The 25,850-nt window shown below is 49.4% G+C and overlaps 1 protein-coding gene across 7 annotated transcripts in view; it reads left to right on the top strand.

The window, feature by feature from the left end:
* ANKRD11 (ankyrin repeat domain 11) overlaps positions 1-25,850 on the top strand; it is a 214,293-nt gene that overhangs the window by 144,197 nt on the left and 44,246 nt on the right. For 5 of the 7 annotated variants that reach the window (XM_087419774.1, XM_087419776.1, XM_087419775.1 and 2 more), the window contains exon 3: positions 22,271-22,418. In XM_087419774.1, the coding sequence (XP_087275900.1) occupies positions 22,332-22,418 (87 nt within the window). In that variant the 5' untranslated portion in view covers positions 22,271-22,331. The remainder of the gene's footprint in view (positions 1-22,270; positions 22,419-25,850) is intronic. The other 2 variants (XM_087419777.1, XM_087419779.1) reach the window with 1 other exon arrangement.

Consider the following 25,850-nt stretch of genomic DNA (forward strand, 5'->3'; position numbering starts at 1 on the left):
ACCTAGTAACTTAAAAAGAAAGATCCTGTGATGTATTAACATGGAGAGAAACAGAACGACAGCAGTATTCTCCCTCTCATCCCCATTTCCTGGTTGCAGCAGAGCCTCAGTGTGTTCCGTTGGTCTCACCTGCTCTTTCTCCTTAGAAACAGACTGTGGACTTGGGCTTTAGACACTTGTTTCTCAGTGGAAATCTCAAATTTTCCTTCCTTCCTTCCTTCCTTCCTTCCTTCCTCCCTTCCTCCCTTCCTCCCTCCCTCCCTTCCTTCCTTCTTCCTTCCTTCCTCGCTTCCTCCCTTCCCTCCTCTCTCCCCCCTTCCCTCTCTCCTTCTCTCCCTCCCTCCCTCTTCCTCTCTCCTCCCCCTCCCTCCCTCTCCCTGTATCCCTCCATCCCCCTCTCCCTCTCTCCCTCCCTCCCTCCTTTTCTTTCTTTTTTACAATGTTGCATATAAACGTTAGTCATATGACTTCTGTTATGATTTATGATTTTTTTATGGGTTAACGAAGTCTGAAATCATTTATAGTATAATTCAGTCCCTCTGGGTGTCTTGCTAAATTTTTAGTCTATTGGGAAGTTGGATTTGGAAAGTAAAGTGTTCTTCTGCTGCTTCATTTGAATGCATCTACTGTTTGCTTGCCACATTGCTGTACACTTTCAGAAAGAAAAAACAACCATTTAAACCTTTTTTGAGTCGTGGACTCCCAAAAAATCGGGTAAATGCGCCTGTCTCTGCTTTTCCTATGTGATGTCTGGAATTCCAGAGCTCTCTGGACCGTCGTCCTCTCATCTCAGCTGTTATTAGACTTTGTCTCAGACGTTTTGCCCAGGGAGAGTCTCAAGTTATCGCTTGAGTTTGCAATTTTTATTTAAATGAAAGTTTTTGATTATTGACTCTTTTTGTAGAACCTGATCTTGTTCCACAAAAGTCTGTTAGATGCAAAGTACCTTTTCCGCTTTCCCAACCACGATCTCTTGATAATTGTACAACACTAAGACATATGCCGTAACCAGCAGTAACAGAGGGCGTGTTTGTGAATGGCTATACAGTGTGAGGCTTCGTCAAATTTGTGGATTTGCAGTTCCATTTCTAGTTGTAAACCTTGAAGGAAACTCTTAGGTATATGTGTAAGGAACTATATGGACAAATGTGCATTGATTGTAGCATTGTCTTTAGTACCAAAGAGTTGGAACTAAACGCTAGTCAACAAGAGAATGGGCATTTTTCAGACAATGAATACACACTGCAATTAAAATATGTGAAGCATTGGGGGCCGGCCCAGTGGCGCATGCGGTTAAGAGCGTGCACTCTGCTGCGGCGGCCTGGGGTTTGCCAGTTCGGACCCCGGGCGCGCACCGACGCACCACTTATCAAGCTAGGCTGTGGCGGTGTCCCATATAAAGTGGAGGAAGATGGGCACGGATGTTAGCCCAGTGCCAGTCTTCCTCAGCAAAACGAGTAGGATTGGCAGATGTTAGCTCAAGGCCCATCTTCCTCACCAAAAAAAAAAAAAAAATGTGAAGTAGAACTGCATGTAACAAAAGCATGGTTAAATCCCTGAAGCATAACGTGGAGGGGACGTGGAAGGGACGAGGTGCGGGAAGACCTGTGCAGCATGTTTCCTGTAATAACATCACATATGGTATTCACGGGTTTACATGTAGCCAAGTATAAAACATGTATGGGAAAGATTAGCATCAAAATCCAAAATCTTTGGAGAGGAAGAGGAATGAGAGCAGGGTAGGGGTTACATAAGGGCCTTCAACTATGTACGTGATATTTTTTATATTAAGAAAATTCCAGGGGCTGACCCAGTGGCGCAAGCGGCAAGCGGTTAGGTGCGCGCGCTCCGCTGCGGCGGCCTGGGGTTCGCCGGTTCGGATCCCAGGCACACACCGATGCACTGCTTGTCAAGCTATGCTGTGGTGGCGTCCCATATAAAGTGGAGGAAGATGGGCGTGGATGTTAGCCCAGGGCCAGTCTTCCTCAGCAAAAAAAGAGGAGAATTGGCAGATGTTAGCACAGGGCTGATCTCCTCATAAAAATAAAATAAAATAAACACACCATTCAAAAAAAAAAAAAAAAGAAAATTCCAGAGTAAATATAGCAAAATGAACAGATGGTGGATACATGAGTGTTTGTTACATTCTCATGCTTTTCTCTATACTTAAAACATTTTAATGAATATTGGCCATTGTTACTTTGTTATAAAATGATAAGGATAGAAAATATTTCTTAGGTGTAACCTATTTTAAACAAATTTAGGAGTACTCCAAATTCCTGGAATGGTTTGAAAAAGAACTACTTTTACACCTGACACTTCACAAATGTCAATCTACTTGATGCGGAATAGGGGGCTTTAGAGTCTGACCTTGGTGCACTGCTGTGGACAGACTTGCCCAGTCTGCAACTTGTTAAAAAAAGTTTCATAGTTGAGTTTTTGGTTTATTTTTAATTGGCCAAGTGTAAGTCTTAAAGCAAACTTGGCCACATCTTGCTCCTTTGGTTGTATCCAGGAGGAATTCACATGTATCTAAGGTCCTTTTATTATCTAATACATGGTTTTTCCCTTCATAGTAAAACTCCATCTTTTATTGTGATTATGAACTGAAAGGGACTTTTGACGGGCAGCACTGGAGGAAGTTGCTATTTATTTATTTATCCCCCCCCCCGCCCCCAAGCCCCAGTAGATAGTTGTATGTCATAGCTGCACATCCTTCTAGTTGCTGTATGTGGGACTCGGCTTCAGCATGGCTGGAGAAGCGGTGTGTCGGTGCGCGCCTGGGATCCGAATCCAGGCCGCCAGCAGCAGAGCGTGCACACTTAACCGCTAAGCCATGGTGCCGGCCCCTGGAGGAAGTTTCTAGATGGCTGTGGGTTCTGTTCTACTCTCTAAGCACCTCACTTGCTAGCCCTGGCATGTCATTTGCACTGTGTGAATTTCCATTTTCTCACCTGGGAAATATACATCCTATTTACCTCATAGGGTTTTGTCCAGATCATGTGGCGAAATGATGAGTAAAACGTGAAATGTTACACAAATAAGGTGGTGTTAGTGCACATTGAATTTTTTTCTGTAATCAGACTATAGAAACAATATATGTACATGGTAGAAACTTAGAAAACACAAAGAAGTAAAATTTTCTAAAAAACACATTCCCATCACTCTCAGATCACCAGTGCTGATAGCTTCTGGATTCTTGTTTCATGGGTAAATTATAGTTTATATATTTTCTCTTTGTAGCAAAAATGAGATCATCCTGTTTTGTAACCTGTTTTTCCCCATCAGTCTCTACCTTTCCATTTCGGTAGACCTTAGAGCTGTTTTGGGGAAACGAGGATTCTGTATATGGCCTGCCCCATTAGGCGAGTTTTTCTGGCGTAGTGGTTTGGCAATCTTTTTCTTAAAGGGCCAGATAGTAAATATTTCAGGCTTTGCAGCGTAAGAGGCACCCTCGAGGATATTATGTAGGTGTTTGTGTAACTATTTACAGATGTGAAAACGGTTCCTAGCTCCTGGGTGGGCCCACCCCTGGCAGGGAGTGTGAGCACCACCACTTGTTAGCCCTGGTCTGAGCTGTGACGAGGGCCTGTCTGGGTCCCCGCCCAGCAGTCCTCCTTCTCCAGGGAGGGACAGCAACTGCCTGCCAGCCTCTTGTTCCGGCTCAGCCGAGAACTTTTTCAGTTTACTGTAAACAAATCCCAATTTCTGGGATGAATGCTCCTTGGCAGGGAATAGCCACGTTCAGAGTGAATAGCCACTTTCAGAGTCGGTTTCCACAGTTAAGAGGAGCAGTCAGCAATCCAGGCCCGGGGCCCTTCCTCTGGGTGGAGATGACCCCAGAGGCTGGGTGCTGCCTTACTCCAGCCTTACTCCAGGGGTCTGAGGGGGTCACACTGAGCAGGACGGAGAACCAGAGTGCAGCCTCTGCTGGTCGATAGTGTGACCTACATGCCACGTCAGTGATGTCACCAAGGTCTGAGGACACAGGGGAGAGGCTATTCATCTTGGCTTCAGGGAGTAGGTGGTCAGTCATAGGACAGTCCACGAGTTTCTTTATTTTGCACAGATGTGGTGTTAGTTCCTAGGGCTGCTGTGATCTTTAACCACACACTGGGTGGCTTAGACAACAGAAATGTATTTTCACGGTTCTAGAGGCCAGAATTCTGAAATAGAGGTGCTGGCAGGGCCATGCTCCCTCCAAAGGCTCCTGGGCAGAGTCCTCCTGGCCTCTTCCAGCTTCTGGTGGCTCTCAGCACTCCTTGGCTTGTGGCCGTATCGCTGCAGTCTCTCCTCTGTCTTTACCAGGCCATGGCCTCCTTCCCTCATCTTCCTCTCACTTCTCTTATAAGGACACTTGTCGTTGGATTTAGAGTCTGCCCAGATAATCCAGGATGAGATCTTGAGATCCTTCACCTAGTTACATGTGCACAGACCCTTTTTCCAAACAAGGTCACGTTCACAGGTTCCGTGTAGGTATACCTTTTGGAGTGGGGGCTACCATTCAACCCACTACTGATGCTTTCTTGAGGTAAATGTATATTTTTTCTTTTTTCTCCTCTTAAATTTAGATATAATTTAGACATGAATAAAATGCATGGCTTTTAAGTGTACGGTTTGAGCATGTTTACACCCATGTAACTCCCACCCCCTCTAAGATACAGACTGTTTGCCTTCCCAGTGAGACCGTGAGCCCCTTAGCAGTCAGCCCTCCCTCACTGTGGAGTTCCTCGAGCTGTGGCAGAGCGTTGCCTGTTCTGGGCCTTCATCTAAATGGAGTTAAACTGTTGGCAGACATGGACTCCCTCTGGGGTCTGGGTTCTCTCCCTCGGCATGTTCTCTTTGGGACTCACCCATGTTGGTGTGTGCACGGTAGTTCATTTCTTTTTTATCATTGAGTCATCTCCTGTGATCTGATCACCACAAAGCTTGCTCATTCATCCATCCATCTCTGGATTGGCATTTGGGTTGTTTTTGGCTATTATGCATAAAGCTGCTTTGCTCTCTTCTACAGGAAGTAGTGTATTTGGGTAAATGTATTTCAAATATATTCTCTCAGTTAATGCCCTCTTAATATGGAAAAAAATAAGTTAATTTCTTCAGATCCTTTCCTGTCTCATTCTCGAGAAGCTTTTTGTTTGTTTTTGCAAGGGTGTGCGGTCCTGGACCAAGGAGGAGGTCGATCAAGGTGAACAGTCCTGGACTGAGATTTCTGTTACGTCAGGCTGCAGCCGATAAAGCTAGAGCCCCAGGAAGGGCTGGGAGAACCAGAAGATCTGCCTGTGGTGTTCCTAGGGAAACACGAGACTCCCACTGCATCGCAGGACTTGATACACACACCGTGCAACACAACCACTCCCACCCACCACGCTGTCAGCAGCCAGGGGGCAGCAGGGCTGCGGCCTCCTCTGTAAGCAGTTTCTGTGGCCATTCAGCTTGTCAGCCTGTGTGTGCCCTAAATGTTCAGCCAGGTTCCTGCCAACCCCTGTTCTTGTGGTGCAGGGCAGGACAAGTATGGCCAGTTGATGGTGACTTTGAGGGGAAGGAGGTGGCTTCATTATGGGTTTATTTCTGGATGATTTTGTTGTTACAAATTAGGCTTGTTTTGCTTCAAGCGTCCACTCGACAAAACTTGCAGTTAAAAGAGGGAAATTATTGTTTTACCTGGTGATTGTTGAAATGTAAGGAAAGCAAAGAGGATAGTTTTTTTTGTAGCTTTTCTGCAAAAGGTCTTCTGTCTTAGAAAACCAGAGAGTATTGTGAATACAGTATTGCCAATACAGGCAGGTCCTTTTCAAACTCATGTTTTAGTTTGGCAGAAAGTCAGCGTTTGTCAACATCCCCTGTGAACACATGGCTGTCCTGGTTCGGGTTTTGTTCTGAGGAACATGGCTGTGTGGCACTGAAGGAAGGGTCATGCTAGGTGCGGCCACTCAGGGAGGCACATGGACAGGGTGAGTGGCCTTGGTGATGGCTGGCATGGACAGATGGGTATGCTGGGCTGCAGAGGAGAGGTATGTTGTGGGGGCGGCAGACTCGCGGACCCCAGCCCAGCGGAGGACACATCATCTGCACTGCGTGTCCTAGCAGCCAGACAGGCCTCAGTGTCCTGTGATGGACACAGTGACATGGTGACAGTCGTGTGCCAGGAGGTCACTCTCATGGCTGCATTTGCTGTGTCCTGCATGCGATGGTGAGCTTGGGAAGGCAGGGCCCTTGCGCTCAGCAGGTGCGTCTCACAGGCTGGGATTCAACACAGGGTCGGGCACAGGTCCAGGTGTATGCTGGCTGGCTGAGAACAAAGGTGGGAGGAATAAGCCATCACATGGCTCGGATGGTGTGAGTCCCCTGTGTGCCTCGGGCCAGTGTTAATATACCACTCAGCCTGGGATGCCCTTGAACTGACTCATTCGCTCTCCTAGGCTTGCTCTGAGCGACAGTCTTTTTCTTGATATACTCTAAGTCAGTGTGTAACTACTAAAATGAAGAAATGCCTGCCAGCTGGAAGTACCATGCCTGCTCACAGGGGAGCACAGCTAACACCTGCAGAATAGATGAGTGACTGAGGGGCACGGGTGTTCAGGGGGACAGGCAGCCGTGCACCAGTGAGATCGCGGCAACCCAGTGGGTTGATGTTAGCAACCTTTTTAAATTTTTTTTTGTGAGGAAGGTTACCGCTGAGCTAACATCCGATGCCAATCCTCTTTGCTGAGGAAGGTTGGCTTTGGGCTAACATCCATGCCCATCTTCCTCTACTTTATATGGGATGCTGCCACAGCATTGCCTGACAAGCGGTGCATCGGTGCGTGCCCGGGATCTGAACCTGTGAACCCTGGGCCGCCGAAGCAGAGCTCGTGCACTTAACTGCTGTGCCACCAGGGCAGCCCCAAGAGTCTTTTTTTTTTTTTTTGAGGACAACCAGCCCTGAGCTAACATCTGCTGCCAATCTTCCTCTTTTTTTTTTTTTTTTTTTTTTTTTGCTGAGGAAGATTGGCCTTGGGCTAACATCCGTGCCCATCTTCCTCCAGTTTATATGGGATGCCGCCACAGCATGGCTTGACAAGTGGTGCGTCGGTGCATGCCCGGGATTTGAACTCCGGGCCGCCACAGCTGAGCGCATGCACTTAACTGCTGCGCCACTGGGCCGGCTCCCCCGAACAATCGTGTTATAAGCAATTTTGGCAAGGGTAGGGGACTGGGCACCTTGGTGCTCTTGGTGAGGATGTGCATGGGGCAGCACTTCTGCAGATACCTGGCAGGTTCCTGTAGACGTGCATCCTAACTGCCTCTCCTCTCTGCCAAGAGGCTGGTGCGGGAATGTAGGCCTGGAAATGGTGGAGGGGTGGGGGGGGAAGACATGGACAAGGTGGTGAGGTGGGAGTGCCACCATGGGGTGCGGGGCTGCGGGACAGGACACTTGGAGTCCTGGGTTTCCTGAAATGCCCATGTGCTCAGAGCTGCCGGTGCCAGCACACCCAGCTAAGGCTGAAAGAGGGAGAAAACATATGTGTTATCTCTGTTGCTAGAATTGTCTGGAACGTGCTCATATATTGTGCAGCAGAACACTGTGTGAGTGCCTTAGGTGAATCTGGTGGGACCCGGCACCCATGGCACTCACTGTGTGTGGTCCCGTGGACGAGACAACCGACCCACTCGTCACACTGAGGATGATGCTCTGCATGCTGTCTTCACCCCGGTCTGCTGTGTTTGGCATTCACAGTTGTTTTCTGCTGGGAAAATGTTCCTTTATGTCTAAAATGTTTTACTTGTACGAGACCCTTTTGTCACGTCTCCTTTGGTTTGTCCAGCCATATAGTCAGACTGTCCTGGGGGTGGCACAAAAGTGCTGATAGTTGTGCAGAGTGGGACACATTGCAGGGACGTGTCAGCCAGCCCAGAAGGACTTCGAGGACAAGCTGTGTTCCAGCACCTGCTTCAGCAGGCAGCAGCCCCTTCCTTCCCCCTTCATCAAAAGGCACCTCTGGTAGGCAGGCACCTCAAGTCTCATGGAAGTTCTGGGTTCCCACCAGTGTTGCAGAGGTGATGGTTATTATCTGAACCTTGTGGGAAAGTGCCAGGGAATGTGGGCATGTCAGCGATTTCCATGCAGGGGCCTGGCGATCCCGTCTTGAAGGGTGTGTGTGTATTCAACGAGTGTTTCTTGGGCACTTGCCCCCAGCCAGGCCGCTTCAGGCTCTGGTGACAGCAGTGAATAAAACAAACCCCTGTGCTTGCCTGGGCCTCCAGCGCCACTGAGGACAATGGTCCTGAGTCCTCAGGTCTCCTGGCTGCGTGGTCATGTGGCTGAAAGCCCGTTAGCAAAGTTACTGTTAAAGCTCTTTCGAACCAACTGGCGGGAAAGTGTCTGAGTTTCCTGTGATGGCGGCCATCACTTCTTAATTTAGAATCTCTAATAAAAGATCTACCTGTGAGTGTCATTGGGTGGACTGAAGCATGTCCTACAGTTGCGTTCACAGTGATGCATCAGCTAAGGCAGCGAGCGTCCCGCCACCAGCCTCTGCGAATGTGCTCACCGCCACCCTTGGGAAGCGCAGGCCTAGAGGAGACTCAGGAGTGCTCTTGGGTGAAATGATCAAACTCACATGAGGATAGCGGACCCGAGTGAATACTTGCTTCTGCTCTGTAGGCCCCGGCTAAGGTGTAGTGGAGGGGCGTCTCACCCCTGAGCCTCCGTGTGCAAAGGGCTCCACAAACAGGGCTGCATGCTGAGGCGACATCACCTACTGTTCTGCCTCTGGGTACTGAGGTGGCACATGGGTTTTCAGAGGGCTGGTGTGGCAGGTGGGATAGTGGGGGGCCATTGTGCTGTGTGTCGGGTGCAGGGCCTCGGTGGGAGAGCCAGTCTCATCTGAAACTCAAGGGTGGCAGAGACCCCTAAATGCAAAGGCCTCACGTGCCAGCAGTGGTGCAGGAAGTGGCACCCACCTTCTCTGTGCACGAGGATGGGTCACACGTTATGTACACCTGTGTGACCACTGCAAGGAAGACAGAATTGTCTGTCCGTCCGTCCCCCCTGTGCCCCCTTAACCTCCATTCTGACTTTTAGCACCATGGGAACCTCCGTCACACAGCGTGCTGTCACAGTGCCACCACGGTCCATCTGTTCTCTTGGTGGGGGATATTTGGGCTGTTTGCAGGTTTTGCACAAGTCAGTGTGGTTGTGACAGGTGGCCTGTGCACGCATGTCAGTTGGGGCATGTCTAGAATGGCACCTGGGCCACGTCCACCTGCAGTGGAGCATGGGCAGAGGCTGTGCCGACCACTCCTTGCTCCCAGGTCAGGTCCTGGCCCTCAAGCCCTGGCTGCTTCTCCCGGGGACCCCACAGCGTGCTCACTGCTTGGCTGCTGGCCTAGGTGGCACATCTTGTCACTTTGCATCACTGTACCTCTTTGCCAGCCTGCGATTTGAAGTGGTGGGACCTCACCCTTTGGAGAAGTAAAGCGATGATGACAGGAGAATGGCTCCTCAGAGAAGTAGGGGCCACACAGCGGTAGAAGCTGAGCTCCATATAACAAAGTGTCTTCAAGAGAAGCGTTGAGAACATCACATTGAGTCTTGGAGTGCCCTAGCTGCATGCCAACTTCAGAGGTTTCCAGTGTTGGTAGCATGCTTCCTGGGGATCTCCATCCTCAGCACCCACCCTCCCTAGGCTGAGAGATGGGTAGTTAAGGATCATTGAGCTCTGGACCAGGTGTCAGACGTTTTCCTAAGCTCTTAATATGAGAAGGGTTCATTTCCATATTTTGTAGCTTGAAAAACCTAGATATCTCTAACCACAAACCCAGGGTTCTTAGCCATTTAGGCCAGTGTTTCTGAAGCTTCCCATCGTGAGAAAGACAGTCTCCATCTCTGCCCTAAACACACATCTCACACACCCTCGAAGCATGTTCACGAAATAACTCCTTTTCACAAGATGGTGCGTGTGATACCCCTGATCATTTCTGTTGTATTTCACTTTTTAAAATGGCTGTCCAACATGCTAAAGGGTGCTGACTCTGAGATGGACCCTGGTTTTGGAAATGCCCTCAGCAGGTGATCTGCCCTGCGTACCCCAGTTCCCACAGTCACCTCTCATCTCTGCTGTGGTGAAGTGTCTGGTCATGTCTTGTGTCCGTGTTCTGACCGGATTGTTGGTTATTCTGCATGCCGGTCCTCCTGCATCTGACTGTCGTCTGCGGACATTTTCTCCCCGTCTGCAGCTGCCTCTTCACCCTCTAAACTTGGTCTTTCACAGAGCAGATGGTGGTAATTTTGTTGAGATAGTTTATCAGCTTTTTCTTCTGTGGATTGTACGTTTGGTGTCATGTCTGAGAATTCCTTGCCTAGCTCTAGGTCTTGAAGGTTTTCTCCTATGTTTTTTTCTAAAATTTGTATAGGTTTTTTTTTTTTTTCAGATTTATACCTAAGTATTTCATTTTTATTTGGAGCAATTGTAAATGGTATTCTGTGTTTATTTCTGTTTCCACACATTCATTGCTAGTTTGTAGAAATAGGGTGGATTTTGTATGTTGATCTGGTATCCTACAACCTTGCTGAACTCATTATTTCTAGGAGTTTTTGGTAGGTTCCTTGCAGCTTTCTGGATAATCATGTCATCATCACATAGAAAGTTTTATTCTGTGTCTTCCTTTCTAGTCTGTATGTCTTTTATTTCCTTTTCTTGCCTTATTGCCTTGACTAGAACTTCCAGTCTGGTGTCCAGTGGCAGTGATGGGAGGGGACATCCTTGCATCCTTGCCTGTTCCCCATGTTGGGGACAAAGCATTCAGGTTTTCGCTGCTAAGAGTGACGTTAGCTGTAGGCTGTTGTAGATGCTCCTTATCGCGTGGAGGATACTCCCCTGTGCTCCTGTTGTGCTGAGAGTTTTTATCTGTGTTGAGTTTTTTGTTAATGCAAGCATAGCCATCCCCACCTCTCTCAAGCTGCCCTCTCTACTTGATGATACTGTGGAGGTCACTCCATAGGCATAGGTCTTCCCTTTTTTGTCTTGCTCCATGGTGTAGATATGCTGCGTGCCCTGAGCAGCACCTAGTAGGTGGGCTTTGTGTCCCAGGGCTTCTCCAGGTAGCCCTGCGGTGAATTGTCCTGTGCCCACCTTCTCCTGTCTGTGTCCATACATCTTGGGGCAGATCTAGCAGTGGGACAGCTGGCTTGCAAGGTGATGCGTACGTGATACTACAGGGTCCTCCACAGTCCCTTCCTTGAGGGCAGAAGGCACGGGGGCGCCTGGGTCCTCTTTCTGGTCTTTCTCTCCACTTGTGCTTGTGGAGTAGCCTGACAGGAGAGTTCAGACTCACCCCTCCTGCATGCTGCTGTTATTTTTAGTTGTCTGGTTGTGTGCCTTTGAAGTGTGTGCTGACCTTTCTGTTCTCTCTTGTCACGTTTAGTCTGTATCTTCGCTCCTTCTATGTAAGACAATGTTTCTCCTGCTTTGCTTTCTCAGCCCCTCTTCCCTCCCACTTTTTGAGAGCTGTGTTTACCTCCAGTTTATTAAGCTTTTCGGTTTGCATTGTGTTCTGTAGGTATAGTGGCTTGTTCTGTGCTTTGCACATCGTTTAGATTCACTCCAAATGTTGGGGGAGCCTTGAGCTGCTCCCCCGGGATATCTGCATAACTAAGGTTCTCAGCAGGGCCACATAGGATGATGGGGCCACCGTCCCTTCCTGGAGGCTGGGGCCACTTGGAGAGAGACTGGTCCTGCAACAAGGTCAGATAATCAACCTGCTTCTTAAAGTCCTGCCAGAGTACAGCGTGTGCCATGTTGTAAACATATCCAGCTTTTTAAACTTTATTTATTGTGAAAGGTAACATAACCCCCAAAGTCCACAAGGTAAAATGTACGGTTTACTTATCACAAAGAACATGTGTGTAATCTTCACTGAGAAACCCACTCTGGTGAGCCTCCCAGTCCCAATCCCCAGCCACACCCAGCCCCGCGTTCCGCAGATTTCCCTGACAATCCTTCTTTACTTTCAGATGGTCTTGTCACCTGAGCACACATCCCCGAGCACTGTCGCTCAGTGCTTTCAGAAATTTGTGTCAGTATATAACGTATGTTGTCCTCGACATTATTTGTGTGTCCTCACTGCAGTGCATACCCATGTCAGTGTCATAGTGTCGTACCACCACCCGGCCACTCACACATGGTGCTGGGGGCACATTCTTGGACGTGTCCGTTCAGTTTGAAGAGACAGTGCCAGACTCCTGCCTTGGTTCACACTCCCGTCAGAGCGTGCCCATGTCCTTTGCTCTTTGTCTTCTCTGTTACTTGGTGTCTTATTTTGATTTTTGTTTGCATTTCCTTAATTGCTAAAGAAGTTGGTAACTTTTTTTTTTCTGGTGAGGAAGATTGGCCCTGAGCTAACATCTGTGCCAGTCTTTCTCTATTTTGTATGTGGGACACTGCCACAGCATGGCTTGACGAGTGGTGTAGGTCTGTGCCCAGGATCCAAACTCGTGAACCTGGGCCGCTGAAGCGGAACACACTAAAATTAACCCCTAGGCCACCAGGCCAGCCCCAGAAGTTGGTAACTTTTTAATCTACTTACTGGCCTTTTGGATTTCCTCTTTTGTGAATGCTTAAGTCTCATGTCCATTTTTGTATTGGATGGTTTATGTTTTTCTTATTGATTTGTTGGAGTTCTTTATATATTCTAGTTAAGAGCTTTTTGTCAGTTATATGTGTAGGAAATATTCTCTTCTCCTTCGTGGGAAGGTGATCTTTAAAAATTTGTTACTTTTAAAGTGCCAGAGTTTTTCAAAAAAACTTTTCCTTTATAATAGTGTTGCTGGTTAAAAGATCTTTCTTGACCTTGAAATTGTGAAAATGTTCTTCTCTGCTGTTGTCTAGTAGCTTAATGGCTGTACCTTTTACATTGAGATCTGTAATCCATCTGGAATTGATTTCTGTGTATGCTGTAAGATGGGAATCACGTTGCGTTTTTCCATGTGGATGTCCAGTTGTCCCATCACCACTGATGGACAAAACTGTCTTCCACTCCTGCCCTGTGGCGCCTCCTTGGTCCTACATCAGTGTCCACTGTGAGCATGGGGTTGTTTCTGGCTCTGCTCTGTTGTTGGTTGGTGCTGTGTCAGCATCGTGGTTTTTTGTTGTTGTTGTTGTTGTTGTGAGGAAGATCAGCCCTGAGCTAACATCCATGCCAGTCCTCCTCTTTTTGCTGAGGAAGACTGGCCGTGAGCTAACATCCGTGCCCATCTTCCTCCACTTTATATGGGACACCGCCACAGCATGGCCTGACAAGCGGTGCATCGGTGCACACCTGGGATCCGAACCTGGGCTGCCAGCAGCGGAGCGCGTGCACTTAACTGCTGTGCCACAGGGCCGGCCCCAGCATCGTGTTGTTTTAACACTGTTGCTCCAGCTTTTTGACTTTGACTGTTTCCTTTTACTAATATGTATTGATGTAATTTGAGGTTCTTTCTTTTCAATTTTAAGTTTATTTTCATGAGTTCTTTCTTTTTTTAAAAAAGATGTTTTCCCCTGTTTTTCTTATGCCAGTTTGGGGTTCTGCTCAGTGGTCATTTTATGATTTCATGGCGCTGCCCTCCTGGTCTGGGTTCATCATCTCCTGATAGCAAGTCTTTCTGTGAGGTTGACTCTGCCCTGTGCTTCCAAGAGGTTCACTTGTGCTGGGATCCCATATGCACTCAAGGGTTACTGGGGACCCCATAGAGCTTCTCTTATGTGGCTGCTAGCTATCAAATTATTATGTGGAGGGCCGGCCCCGTGGCTTGGTGGTTAAGTGCGCGCGCTCTGATGCTGGTGGCCCGGGTTCGGATCCCGGGCGCGCACCGAGGCACCACTTCTCCGTCCATCCTGGGGCCGAGTCCCACGTGCAGCAACTAGAAGGATGTGCAGCTATGACATACAACTATCTACTGGGGCTTTGGGGGGAAAAATAAATAAATAAAATCTTTAAAAAAAAAATTATTATGTGGAAATATTGTCTTTAAAAGTGAGAACATTTTTAAATATGTAATTCATTGACAAATAATACAGTATTACATATAAATATAAATAAATTTTTACTGAAAGGTAACTATTTTACAAAATAAATCAACAATGAGAATTTAGTGAAAAGAGTAGCATTGTTTTTTTTATATGTGTATATATATATATATGCAAATCTCTATAAATCTGGCTTAAATAAGAGACAGCTGGATGCTGCTCCCTACGTCTGCACTCCATCTGTTGCTTTCTGCTGTTTTGTTTAAAGTGTATGAAGAAATCTAGCCTCTCAGAGACATGTGGTAGGAAAAGGGAGACATTTGGGAACCTTCTCACCTGAGTGAGGATTCTCTTTGACAGGAGGAGTGCAGTGTGGAATCTGCAGACCCTGTGATTCAGGGCTGGACTGCCATCCCAGTGGTGTGTTCTATTGTGAACAGGTCTTTCCCTTGTGTTTGTATTATCCCATGTTGGTCATTTGGAAAATGTTGGTTCACTGGGTTATGCAGATCTTCCAAATGTTGACATATTTCATTACACCTCATTTAAAAAATAACCTTTTTATATCACCGTCGATCTCATTAAAATGTGTTTAAGCATTGGGATGTAGACAGGCTAATGGAGGTGGATACACGTTTCCAAAATTCAGATTTCACTTGAAAATTCAAATTTTACTGTTGGCCACAACTACTGTTAATTTTCCTTGAAGTGATAGGCCTTGTTTGTTCATTTTTGAGAAAATAACTGCCAGATTCCCAGTTTTTAATAATGCTAGTTTGTCTGAGAGAGTCTTGCAAGTAAAATTTGTGTTTGGGGAACGCACAGCCAGTTGAACTAGCAGGTTGCACGCTTGCGGAAGCTCTTCTTGAGACCAGCAGCGGCAGTGCTTCATGCAGACTTCCGCCTTGTCACAGAATATTGGAAGGACAAGGTTCAAGGTTTGCAGTTTAATAAAATTTATAATTTTTGCTGCTTTATCAAGGGCAGTTGTAGGTCACACTGGCTGTTTTACTGTGGTTGTGTGACAGTGAGGAGTGCAGGGACACAAGGACATCACCTTCTGCTGGGGCGAGGTGGTGTCAGCACTGTGGGAAAGGCAGGTAGCCCGTTAGCATTAGGATGGAAACAGTGTTGGTCTCACAGGCCCCTGGAAACAGTTCGGGCATCCTCGGGGCCCGCAGGCAGCACTGAGAAGCACCCCACTAGAGGAAGTCACGGGCTGTCCACTCTGCCTGCCCCTGTGGAGTGAAGACCTAGACCAGGACAGCAGTCGGGCGTGGCCACGGTCCAGTCAAACTTTATTTACGGACCCAGGGATTCTAATTCCATGCAGCTTTCACATGTCAAAAAATATTAGTCTTGGGGCCGGCCCAGTAGCACAAGTGGTTAAGTGCGCATGCTCCGCTGTGGCGGCCTGGGGTTCGCCAGTTCGGATCCCGGGCGTGCACCGACACACTGCTTGGCAAGCCATGCTGTGGTGGTGTCCCATATAAAGTGGAGGAAGATGCACATGGATGTTAGCCCATGGCCAGTCTTCCTCAGCAAAAAGAGGAAGATTGACAGATGTTAGCTCAGGGCCGATCTTCCTCACAAAAAAAATATATATATATATTAGTCTTGGTGCCGGCCTGGTGGCTTACTGGTTAAGTTTGTGTGCTCTGCTTTGGCGGTCCGGGGTTCGCAGGTTTGGATCCCGGGCGCAGACCTACACATCTTTTATCAAGCCGTGCTGTGGCAGCGTCCCATATAAAGTAGAGGAAGATGAGCATTAGCTCAGGGCCAATCTTCCTCAGCAAAAAGAGGAAGATTGCCGACAGAAGTTAGCTCAGGGCTCATCTTCCTCACCAAAAAAAAAAAAAAAGAAAAAAAATTAGTCTTGGGGCTGGCCTGGTGGCATAGTGGTTATGTTCGCATGCTCCACTTTGGCAGCCCAGGGTTCGCAGGTTCTAATCCCTGGCTTGGACCGAGGCACCACTCGTCAAGCCATGCTGTGGTAGCATCCTACATACAAAATAGAGGAAGATTGGCACAGATGTTAGCTCAGGGCCAATCTTCCTCACCAAAAAAAAAAATTAGTCGTGATTTTCTTTGTCCCCCAAAGATTTAAAATATCACACCCATTCTTGGCTCTCAGTTTTATATGAACGGGAAGAAGGCTGGCTTTGGCCTGGGGCTGTAGTTTGCTGAGCACGACCTCTTGTTCCCTCTTCAGGAAGGGTACAGGGGGGAGGTTACTTCATTTTTTGCGTGCTCAAAAATGTCTTTGCGCTTCCTCTGGTGGACAGCATGGCTGAGTTTGGTGTTTCAGTCTGGAAATAATTTTCTCAGGACCATCGCTCCATTGTTGCCTGGCGCCCACAGAGTCAACAAGAACTCTGATGCCACCTGAGTCTCCCTCCTGGACGGAGGACCTGGCGCTACCCCTGCCCTCTTGTCTGTGGTGGTGGAGTTTCTGGAGATGAGGCGAGGTTAGGTCTCAGCCCGTTCCTGTCTGCCCTCTCTGTAAGATTCTTTCTGTTTAAAGAGTCATATCTCAGCTGTTTTCTTTGATTATTTCTTTGGTAATGTCTTTGCCTTTGTATGGTAGTGGGCTTTGGGGATTGGTTCTCCAGAACTTACATTTTCTCTCATTTTTAAATTTCTGAATCTTTTATTCTCTCTCCTTGAATTTTTCTAGACTTTACTAAAGCCAATTTGCTTCTCATTCTTGGTTTCTCTTTTGTAGCACTCTGCTCTGGTTCTTGGTCTGTATCTCCTAAGGGCTCTCCAGTGGGCTGGGTAGGTGTGTTCCTGATGTGTCTGTTCTCTGCACTCTCTCCTGGTATGCGTGCTGGTTCATGCTGATCTTCCTCTTGGGCTGCTTCTCCTCTTGCTGTGGTTGCAGCTCAGCTGAACAAGGCTCCCTAGCAGCTGGTGGGCCTTCCTCGACCACTGGTGTGTGTGGTCTGCATGGGGTGGCTGGAGCTGTTGACCCTGTGTCCAGCTGCACTGTGCTTTCCCTCCCAGAGCTGCTCCAGCCCAGCTGGGCCGAGCCCTCCCTGTCCTATGGACACAGGGCGCACGGCACCTGTGGGAACTTTTACCAGCTGTGGCTTTTTCCATGTGAACTCCAGCTCTGATCTACATGAGGCCATTAAAAATGCCTTTAGATTCCCCATCGTTTGTTGCTGTTAGCTTGTCACTGGAAAAGGTAGAGTCAGGCCAACATTCCTAGAGTTTTTGTTGGACTGTAGGCATTGCAGGAGCACCTATCACCTCTGCTGTGTCAGGTTTAATCTTGGAGGGAGCCTCTGTCCTGCGTGCCGTGTCTCCTGCCCTTGTAGAGGGACTTGCAGTGTGATGTGTGTAGAGAAGGGAGGACGAAGGCCCTGTGTGTGCTTGTTGGGGTGCGGTTTGGGGCTGGATCTGACAGTGATGCTCACACTTGACTGCTGCTCCAAAGCACCTTTGGGAGGGAAGACACCTCATCGTCCTTGTCCAGGGGCCTCATGTCACATCTGTCCTGCCAGCCCCTTTGAATGGATTGTTTCTCCAAGTCCACAGAAGCAGGGTCCCAGGGCAGGTGGGAAGGACACCCTGCCGGTGGATGCCACGTGAAGCTTCTGTGGGCTGTGTGCCACTTGCAATGTGGACAGGTGCAGGGCCAGATGGCCTCTCCCACCCCCATGTGACCGTGGGTCAGGGGGCTGGCCGCAGACAGCTATTGGTTCCACTCCAGGCTAAGTAGCATTTTATTTGGGCTCTGACACATGACTGCCAGGCAATTGGTAAATTCCTTGAGCCAGCAGGTAGGAATCATGCCTTTCATTCCAGAGAATGTGCCAGCGTCTCTTTTAGAGGACTCCCCCACTCCAGTTCTCTCAAATGCTTTCCCGAATAGTCTCTGTGTCCCTGACAGCCTGTGAAGCTGGAACAGCTGCCATCAGTTTGGAGGTACAGGAACGGGGCCTGCATCCAGCAGCCTGTCCCCAAGCAGGAGCTGGTCAGTGGCTGAGGCAGGCCTCAGACTGGTCGTGCTGTCCTCAGCCACCTTCATGCTGCTCTGCAGATGTCTCCCAGAGTGCTGCTGCTTTGGTGCTCAGTGTCGAGTCTGTGTGTGTCCCAGTACACTGTGGAGTGTTTCGTTCTGACATGGACTAGAGCGTCCTGAGTTTAAAATGGACTTCTGATACTGGAAGCAAGGGGATTCAGGCTGCACTTACAGAGTCTGAGCAGGGACAGCCAGGTACCCTGCTGGGAGAAGACGGCCTTCTGGAGTGAGGCTCGGTGGTCACCTCTTGGGTTGTGGTCAGCTGTGGAGCATGTTGATCAGAAAGCCCCGGAGCCCAGGTTGAGACAGCTTCAGAACTTTCTAGAAGGGAAGACCTCCAGCCACAAAGACTGTCTCCACTGTGACTGCTCTGTTGGGTGTCCCAGGCTCTTCCTGAGTTTAACAATGAATGCCTAGCATTGAGCAGGGAAGACTGGGGCATCACAGCAGCCCCCACCACATAAAGGATCCATAGAAGAGCAGCGCTCCAGAGCCTGTCTTCTGATGTGTGGAGTCAGCCCTGCCTCAGAAGGAGTCATGGGTGTTGATGAGAGTTGCTGGTGGTTCCACTTTGTCTGCATCATTCCCTTTGCTGGTGCAGCCAAGGGAGAGGCTGATGAGATGGAGGGGCACAGGGTGGTGTGGAGCCCGAGGGACCGTGCAACCTCTGGGAGGGTTAAGATGACCAAGTAGATGGAAGAGGATGAGAGTGTATCTGAGCCTCTGTTCTCATCTGGTTTGTCATTGAGAAAATAACAGAGTCAGGGTGGACCAAGGTCCCGTTGGCCATGCAGCTCACCAATTGGGTCCTATGAGGCACAGGGTGGGTTGACCCAGTGTGTCCAGCTCTCTATCTAGAAACTCAACTAGAATGCGTCACCGGCAGCTCTGAGCCTCTGTCCCTTTGAAAGCCCTTATGAACCTCCGTTTCAATGACTGCACCTAAAGAGATGAGTCTAGTGTTGTAGGACGTACCAGGCCCTGGGGAGTTAGCATCATGATTATTCTCGTATTCCTGACTAGTTCTGAACATTGAGGTGTTTGTAACCAAGCACCATGCCCAAACACAAGGATGTGGGAGTGAGGTAGCCTGGGTGGTCTCGGCTTTCGTCATGAAGGTGGGCTGAGGAAACACGTGTTACAGAAAAGAAAACCAGGCACCTGGGATGACACTCCTAACCTGTCAGCGGTGTCCCCAGTCCTTTGGGGAGGGGTGGGGTGGTGTCTTGAGGACAGTGGCCTTTTCAGGAGTGAGTGAGGCCGGTGGGCGAGCCCAAGACACAGCACACTTTGCCAGTTACCAACATGTAACGTCCTTCGGGCCATTCTGGTGAGGTGTGGGCCTGCCCTCACTCTGTAACAGGTGGTGTGGAATTAGCTTGTTGATTGTTTACAAAATGAAAATACTGGCAAGTGTCTCCTGGTAGCAAGGGACTTGCTCCCTGAGGTTTCAGTGTTAATTTTAATACCAGCAGTGACAACCATAACAGGCACCATTGGCGTAGCGCTTCATGGTCTGCAGAGTACTTTCAGAAATGGTGGGGGCTCTTTTGAGGGCCACTGTGGGAAACCTTCAGGTGACACCTTGTGGGCTCGACCTGGACTTTCAAATATCATCTCCATCACTGGTCCTGGGCCATGGCGAGCAGCATTTGGCCCAGGTGTAACACCCACTCGTAAAGCACCTGCTCTCAGGGTGCCATGAACGTCGAAGAGATCCTGGATGAGCAAGCTGAAAACTAACATCGCTGCTTCCTCTTGCTCCCTGGCCCTGTGGGTGTTTTTAAAGAGAATGAGGCTGTGGAGGTTGGGGGCAGTTATTCTGGAGAAACATCACTTTCTCTTCATGCTGCTCTATAACCATGGTGCTGCCTTGCCCAGGGAAGTCAGAAAGGAGGCAGGCCTTCAGTTCAGAGGCTCAGAACTCTACCTCCAGTAGAGAGACTACCTGGCACAGCCAGCTCAGGGACACTGAGTGAGACCAGTTGTTTAAAGAATGAAGTGGCCGTCTGTATGCCCTCCTGATCCAGACGCTGTGAACTGGCTGTGAGATCAGGGTCCAGGAATCGTGGGGCTGCACTGCGTTCACACCTGGGCTGTTCCAGGTGTTTCCTGCACGGTCTCCACAGACTCACGTGTGTTCACATCCAAGAGCAGGAGAGTTGAACTTTCTGTGATGAGTTCACTTGATTTTTCCATCATGAGAGCAGGCAGTCAGGATTTTTTAGAAATTTAACTTCTGGATAATCTTTAAATTTCTACTGAAACGTTGCTGATGTGTTCCCAGACAGCTGTGAGTTTCTACAGCTGTCCCTGCGTCGGGCTCTGAGATGCCATTCCTCCAGGCTGAGACGTTCCAGTTTTGTGGTGGAAAATTGGAAGAGAATGTACAATTCTTAGTTTCAAGTAGAGATAGACAATGTCATTTGTGGCCTCAGCCATTGGAGAGTGTGGATGGAAATACCCGGGCCACCTGCACTGTGTCCTGGGGGAGGAAGTGAATAGAATTGGTCAGCCTTGTCCCTCCCTCCCAAAATAAGCTTAGATATGTTCTTGGATCAGTTAAGTACCAAGAGGGTACTTGGTGAGATTTTAGCAGTTAATAATGGAAAAATAAGACGGGATCTCCAGAAGGCACGGTGAAGGGCAGATTGGTCTTGAGCGCGCTGAGAGCAGGCAGAAGGAGGTGGGAGTGCTGCTTACAGAATCAGACTTCATACGTGATGGAGACTGTTGAATTCCAGGTGAGTCAGTTACAGAAAGTACTCACCCAAGATGGCATGGCGCACAGGGCGTGTTCATGTGGGGAGAGGAGATGAAACAGTGCACATGATCTGTTTGTATATAATGTTTTCTGACTCTGACTATGAAAATAAGGCGTGAAGAGGAAGGCAGTGGCTTTCAGGAAGGTGACAGTAGATATACTTTTTCCTGTTCCTCCTGCCACGTGCACCTCAGACCCTGGGCAAGATGCATGGAACAAACATGGGAGGACTGGAAGGTGGCGAGGAGGCTGTGTTCTAGGAGTGTCCTCGTCGGGCTCAGTTGATGCGGCCACGGGTGGAGACCTGGAAGGAAGTTGATTATACTCACGGGTCCCAGAGAGAGGGCATCATGTGCTACACAGGGCAACCGGGGGGAGCACCAGGGTGGTCAGGAGGCAGCAGACAGGAGTGAGAGGAAAGCCTTGGCCAGACTCTGTGTTGGGGTTTCTGTGGGAAAGACAGGGCAGGGTGAACAGCTTGAGTATCTCTGTGGGCTGGGCTGTAGGGTGGTATCCAGTTGCCTGGAGGCCAGGATGGTTTACCTTTGGGAGAGATGATCGGCTTGTGTGTGAGGGTGAGAGAGGGGGTGGTTGGTGTTTTTTTGTGTGTGAAAGGCGTGCCCACTTTGGGAGCCCTTAGCTGTCTCTAAGAACGGGCTAGCTCTAGGAGGGGCAGTCTCTCCCCGGACAGCAAACTTCTAAAGATATCAAAACATCAAAAAATACAGAAAATAAAAAATACAATTAATACAGCATATGTCTTGGGATTTCCTGGGAAATGCAGGGGCCAGGCCTCAGGCCCATGTGCAGGGTCTGGCTCAGTGGGTAGGAGTGGGCGCCAGAGCTGCCTGGACCTCCTCTGGGACTCCCTCAGGGTTTCACATGGCTTCTCATCATTTTATTTGAGAGAAGTTGGGGAATTGGGTGTGCTTGGTGCTTTTTGAAAAGCAGAATGATTCTCATTTTGACCTTCTGTCGGGGGAGCAGTGTGGGAAGGGAGTTGCCTTCCCAGGTGGTGAGTGGGTATTGAGGCCGTGGCCAAGACGGTGGTGGCCGTGATCTGCCGGACCTGAGGGACAGGGCGCTGCACCTCTGGGTGTGACCTTGCCCATGCTGCAGAGCATGTGTGGCGCCGACCCCGCGGAGCAAGGCCAGAGCCACTGGGACCCAGCATGCACTCCGAGGTCCAAGGTGCTGGCCACCACTCCCAGAAACACGGCATCGCCTTTGCAGGGTGATCCTGTCTTTATCTGTGAAATGCTTGCCCCACTGTATTCCTCTGTCACAGAATGTAGATGTTCCTGTTGGGGTTGACCACCTGGGTGGTGCATCCTGAGAAGGTCCTTTCCTGAACGCTGGTCCTGATGTGGAGTGTCGCCCTGGACAGAACAGCTGGTTACGTTCAGTCCATCCTGTTACATGAGTATGAGATTGCCTGAGTTTTGTTTGACAAATCTTAACACTCTGTGTCCTCTCTTTTTGAAGCAGACGGTTGATGATGAGGCGATGGCCGTATAAATGAAGGTCAAGTGAGGGGAGAAGAACGATGCCCAAGGGTGGGTGTTCTAAAACACCACAGCAAGAAGAATTTCCTCTCAGCAACGACATGGTGGAGAAACAAACGGGGAAAAAGGTAACATGTCTGACTCTTTTCCTCCTCTCCTCTCTTCCTCTTCCTCCCTCTCCTTCTCCCTCCTCTTCTTCCTCTCCTCCCTTCTCCTCCTCCTCCCTACTCATCTTCCTCCTCCTCCCACCCTCTCCTCCTCCTTCCCACTCCTCTTCCTCGTCCCCTTTCCTCTTCCTCCTCCCCTCTCCTCCTCCTCCCCTCTCCTCCTCCTCCCTCTCCTCCTCCTCCCTCTCCTCCTCCTCCTCTTCCCCTCTCCTCCTCCTCCTCTCTCTCCTCCTCCCCTCTCCTCCTCCTCCTCCTCTCTCCTCCTCCTCCTCTCTCTCCTCCTCCTCCTCTCTCCTCCTCCTCCACTCTCCTCCTCCCCTCCTCTCTCCTCCTCCTCCCCCTTCTCATCCTCCCCCTTCTCATCCTCCCCCTCCCCTTTCCTCCTCCTCCCCCTCCCCTCTTCCCCTTCTCTTCCTCCTCCTCCTCTCCTCTCTTCCTCATTCCCCTCTCCTCAGCACAGTCACTGTGTCTAGACCGGGGTAAGGGCTGGAATGTCTCATTGCCGCCTCTGGGTGTCCCTTGCTTCAGTGGAATCATGTCTCTCCTCAGCCCCATCTTGGTGGGGTGTCCTCTGTAGCCAGCATGGAGAAGGTGCCATTGGCTGGTGGGTGTGGACAGGAGTGATCCTGCCAAAGAGGTCTTGCTTCCTGTAAGGATGTGTTTATTATTTGGGGACCAAAGTTAAACTTTAAGTAATAGGTTTATGTATAGAAATTACTGTCTAAGATCACTTCGATTTGGCCCCACGTGTCTGTCCCCCAGGACCACAGGATTCCTGTTGTGGTTTCAGTGAGACCAAATTTGACATTTAATCATATTTGAGTTATCCTGACTAGAAACACTACTGGATAACTTTATTTCCAGTTTGGCTTGTTCTCAATGTGAATAGGAAAATGGGATGTAAATCTAAATCACCCTATCTTATTAATGTGCTGTTAATGATGGGCTCTGGGCATGCACTTGCTGTCCTGTGGTGCCGTGGGGTGATACTGGGCTTGGGGACGCCCAGTGCATGGTGACCACGAATGCCTCAGTTATCTGCCCTGAGACTAGGTTCCTCATCTCCACAGTACGAAAAGGAACATCTTGTACAGGTGCGGGTGAGGTGAGGTACCAGTGCTGGATTGCCCGTGGGGTTGCACTGTCCTGCCGTCACCACCCTTTACTCCTGCGCCTTTCTCTGCCTCCCTGGACGCCATGGGGCAGGCCGTCCACACTGTGACCGGTTTGACTCCAGCTCCAGGCCTCAGTGCTCAGGGGGCACCTGGCTGCTGTCCCTGCTTGCCCATCCTGCTTCTCCCTGCCCTCCTGCCAGGCCCCGTCTGTCCTGGTGCTTGGGTCTGAGCAGAAGCCCCCAGCTGCTGCTTGTGCCGTCTCTGTTGGTTCTTCCTGCTGCTGCTGCGTGAGTTCATGCCCGTATCTCTGGTGATGCTGCATTTGGTGGGGTGTGAGGATAGCATGTTTTCCATGTGAGAAAATAAGCAAGCAGAGCCATATGGTTCATTTAGTTTAGGTTAACTGTGAAGCAGTCCATGAACACAGATGTGCTCAGGTGCTCATCAGAATAACCAGGTGGGCCTCAGAGACCCTGATGTCTGGGCAGTTGTGTCCACGAGTCCTTGCCCACTTGCTCTGTCCTCCAGGCCTCACGCTGTGTGCAGGAAGCCACAGCATGGTACTGGAGGCAGGCAGAGCACACACGGGAGAGGTGCACATGGCTGCGAGGCCTGCAAGGGTCTGGGTGCAGCTGGGGGTGGGCGTGTGCTGCTGTGCCCATGAGGAGACAGAGCTGGTGGGGCAAACCTGCCGTGGGCGAACTTGATAACTCCTACTGTGGTGGCTAAGAGCCCAGAGTGTTGGGACGCCTTCACAGTGAATAGGCCAACCCCCCCCTCTCCCCAAGCTTGTTGTGAGAATACATGAGGTGACACAGACTGACAGGGTCACTGCCTGTCCTTGTGCCATAGCTGCTACCACCCTGGTGGTTTTTATGGCATATCAGGATCTGACACGGAGGTGGCTGATAAAAGTTGAATTTAATATTTCAGGTATTCTTTTACCATTTAGGAAATGAAAACATTTTGTAATGTATATGTTGGTCCTGTTATGATCCCTGTTTTACTAGTGAGGAAAGCCCAGTGAGGTAAATGATCTCCCTGCCCCAGCCCCGGGGCTCAGCCAGGGTCTGAACCAGGTTTGCCCCGAGAGCCTCCTGGGTCCCGTGCCCGCCGCCCCCTGCTGTCAGCTCAGGCTGGAGCCCCGACGTCTCCAGGTGCACTGTAGGTGCAGCTAGTGCTCACTGTGAGGTCCTGGGCTTGACGACTTCTGTGAACTTCTTCAGTGAGGTATACATGCACATCATGTCTTATATTTCATTCTTAAAACCTGGGACAATCACCATCCAGATCAAAAACACAGTATTACCAGTATCCGCAGGTCCTTCCTGTACAATCTGCAGTGACTGCTCCTGACCAAAGTGACCTCTGTTCTGACTTCTGTCAGTGTGGACACGTTTTCACTGTTGGGATTTCTGAGAGGGGGTGGGTTGTTCAGCTGCGTCTGATGTATGGGGTTCTGTCCTGTCGGTGGTTCTCCTCTTGCTGTGTGGTGTTCCATTGTGTGAACGGTCACCTTTTGCTGTGGAACGTTTGGGTTCTTCTCAGTTTGAGACACAACACCGTAATGACATGGACATATGAACGCTGGGCTTTTCCACAGTGCTCCCTCTGGCTTCATAGTTTGCCGGAGTGATTTTTCCAGCCCCATGCTCCCCACAGCTGTGAGAGTTTGGGTTGACCTACGTTCTTGCTGATGCTTGTTGTCGGCTTAAGTCACTCTGGTGGGTGTGTAGTGGCGCCTTGTGGTTTTGTCTGCTGGTGGTGAAGATGTTCTCCTACACTGTCTTCTCAAGCCTTCAGTCTGTGATGCATCTGGAGTTGCTTCTCTTTTGAGCTGTAAGGTAGGGATCAGGGTTTGTTTTCTTCCCTGTGGATGTCCACATGGTCACTGGGGCTCACTGTGTTGCGGAGAGCCTTGGTCACCAGTCGGGGGCCCTCCGCTCCTGCTCTTTGTCCTGAGTCTTTGGTCCTTATCCAGGACTACCTGTAGTGATGACTGTTGTTTTATAGCTTGGTTTCTGGTAGTTTAATTTCCTGAGCTTTGTGTCCTTCAGACTTGTCTCTGGTGTCTTTGACCCTTTGCATTTCCGTATACATTTCATAATAAGCTGGTTGATTGCCACAGAAAGCCTGCTGGGATTTTGATTGGATTGCTTTGAATGTCAAGATCAGTTTGGGGAGAATTGCCATATTAACAATATTGAGTTTTCTGACCCACGAATGTAACTCTCCATTTTTATAAGCCGCCTTTATTTCCTCTCAGTCATGTTTTGTA

The sequence above is a fragment of the Ceratotherium simum genome, chromosome 30, assembly GCF_057802395.1.
Source record: "Ceratotherium simum simum isolate JZ-2026a chromosome 30, ASM5780239v1, whole genome shotgun sequence".
Classification (NCBI taxonomy): Eukaryota; Metazoa; Chordata; class Mammalia; order Perissodactyla; family Rhinocerotidae; genus Ceratotherium; species Ceratotherium simum.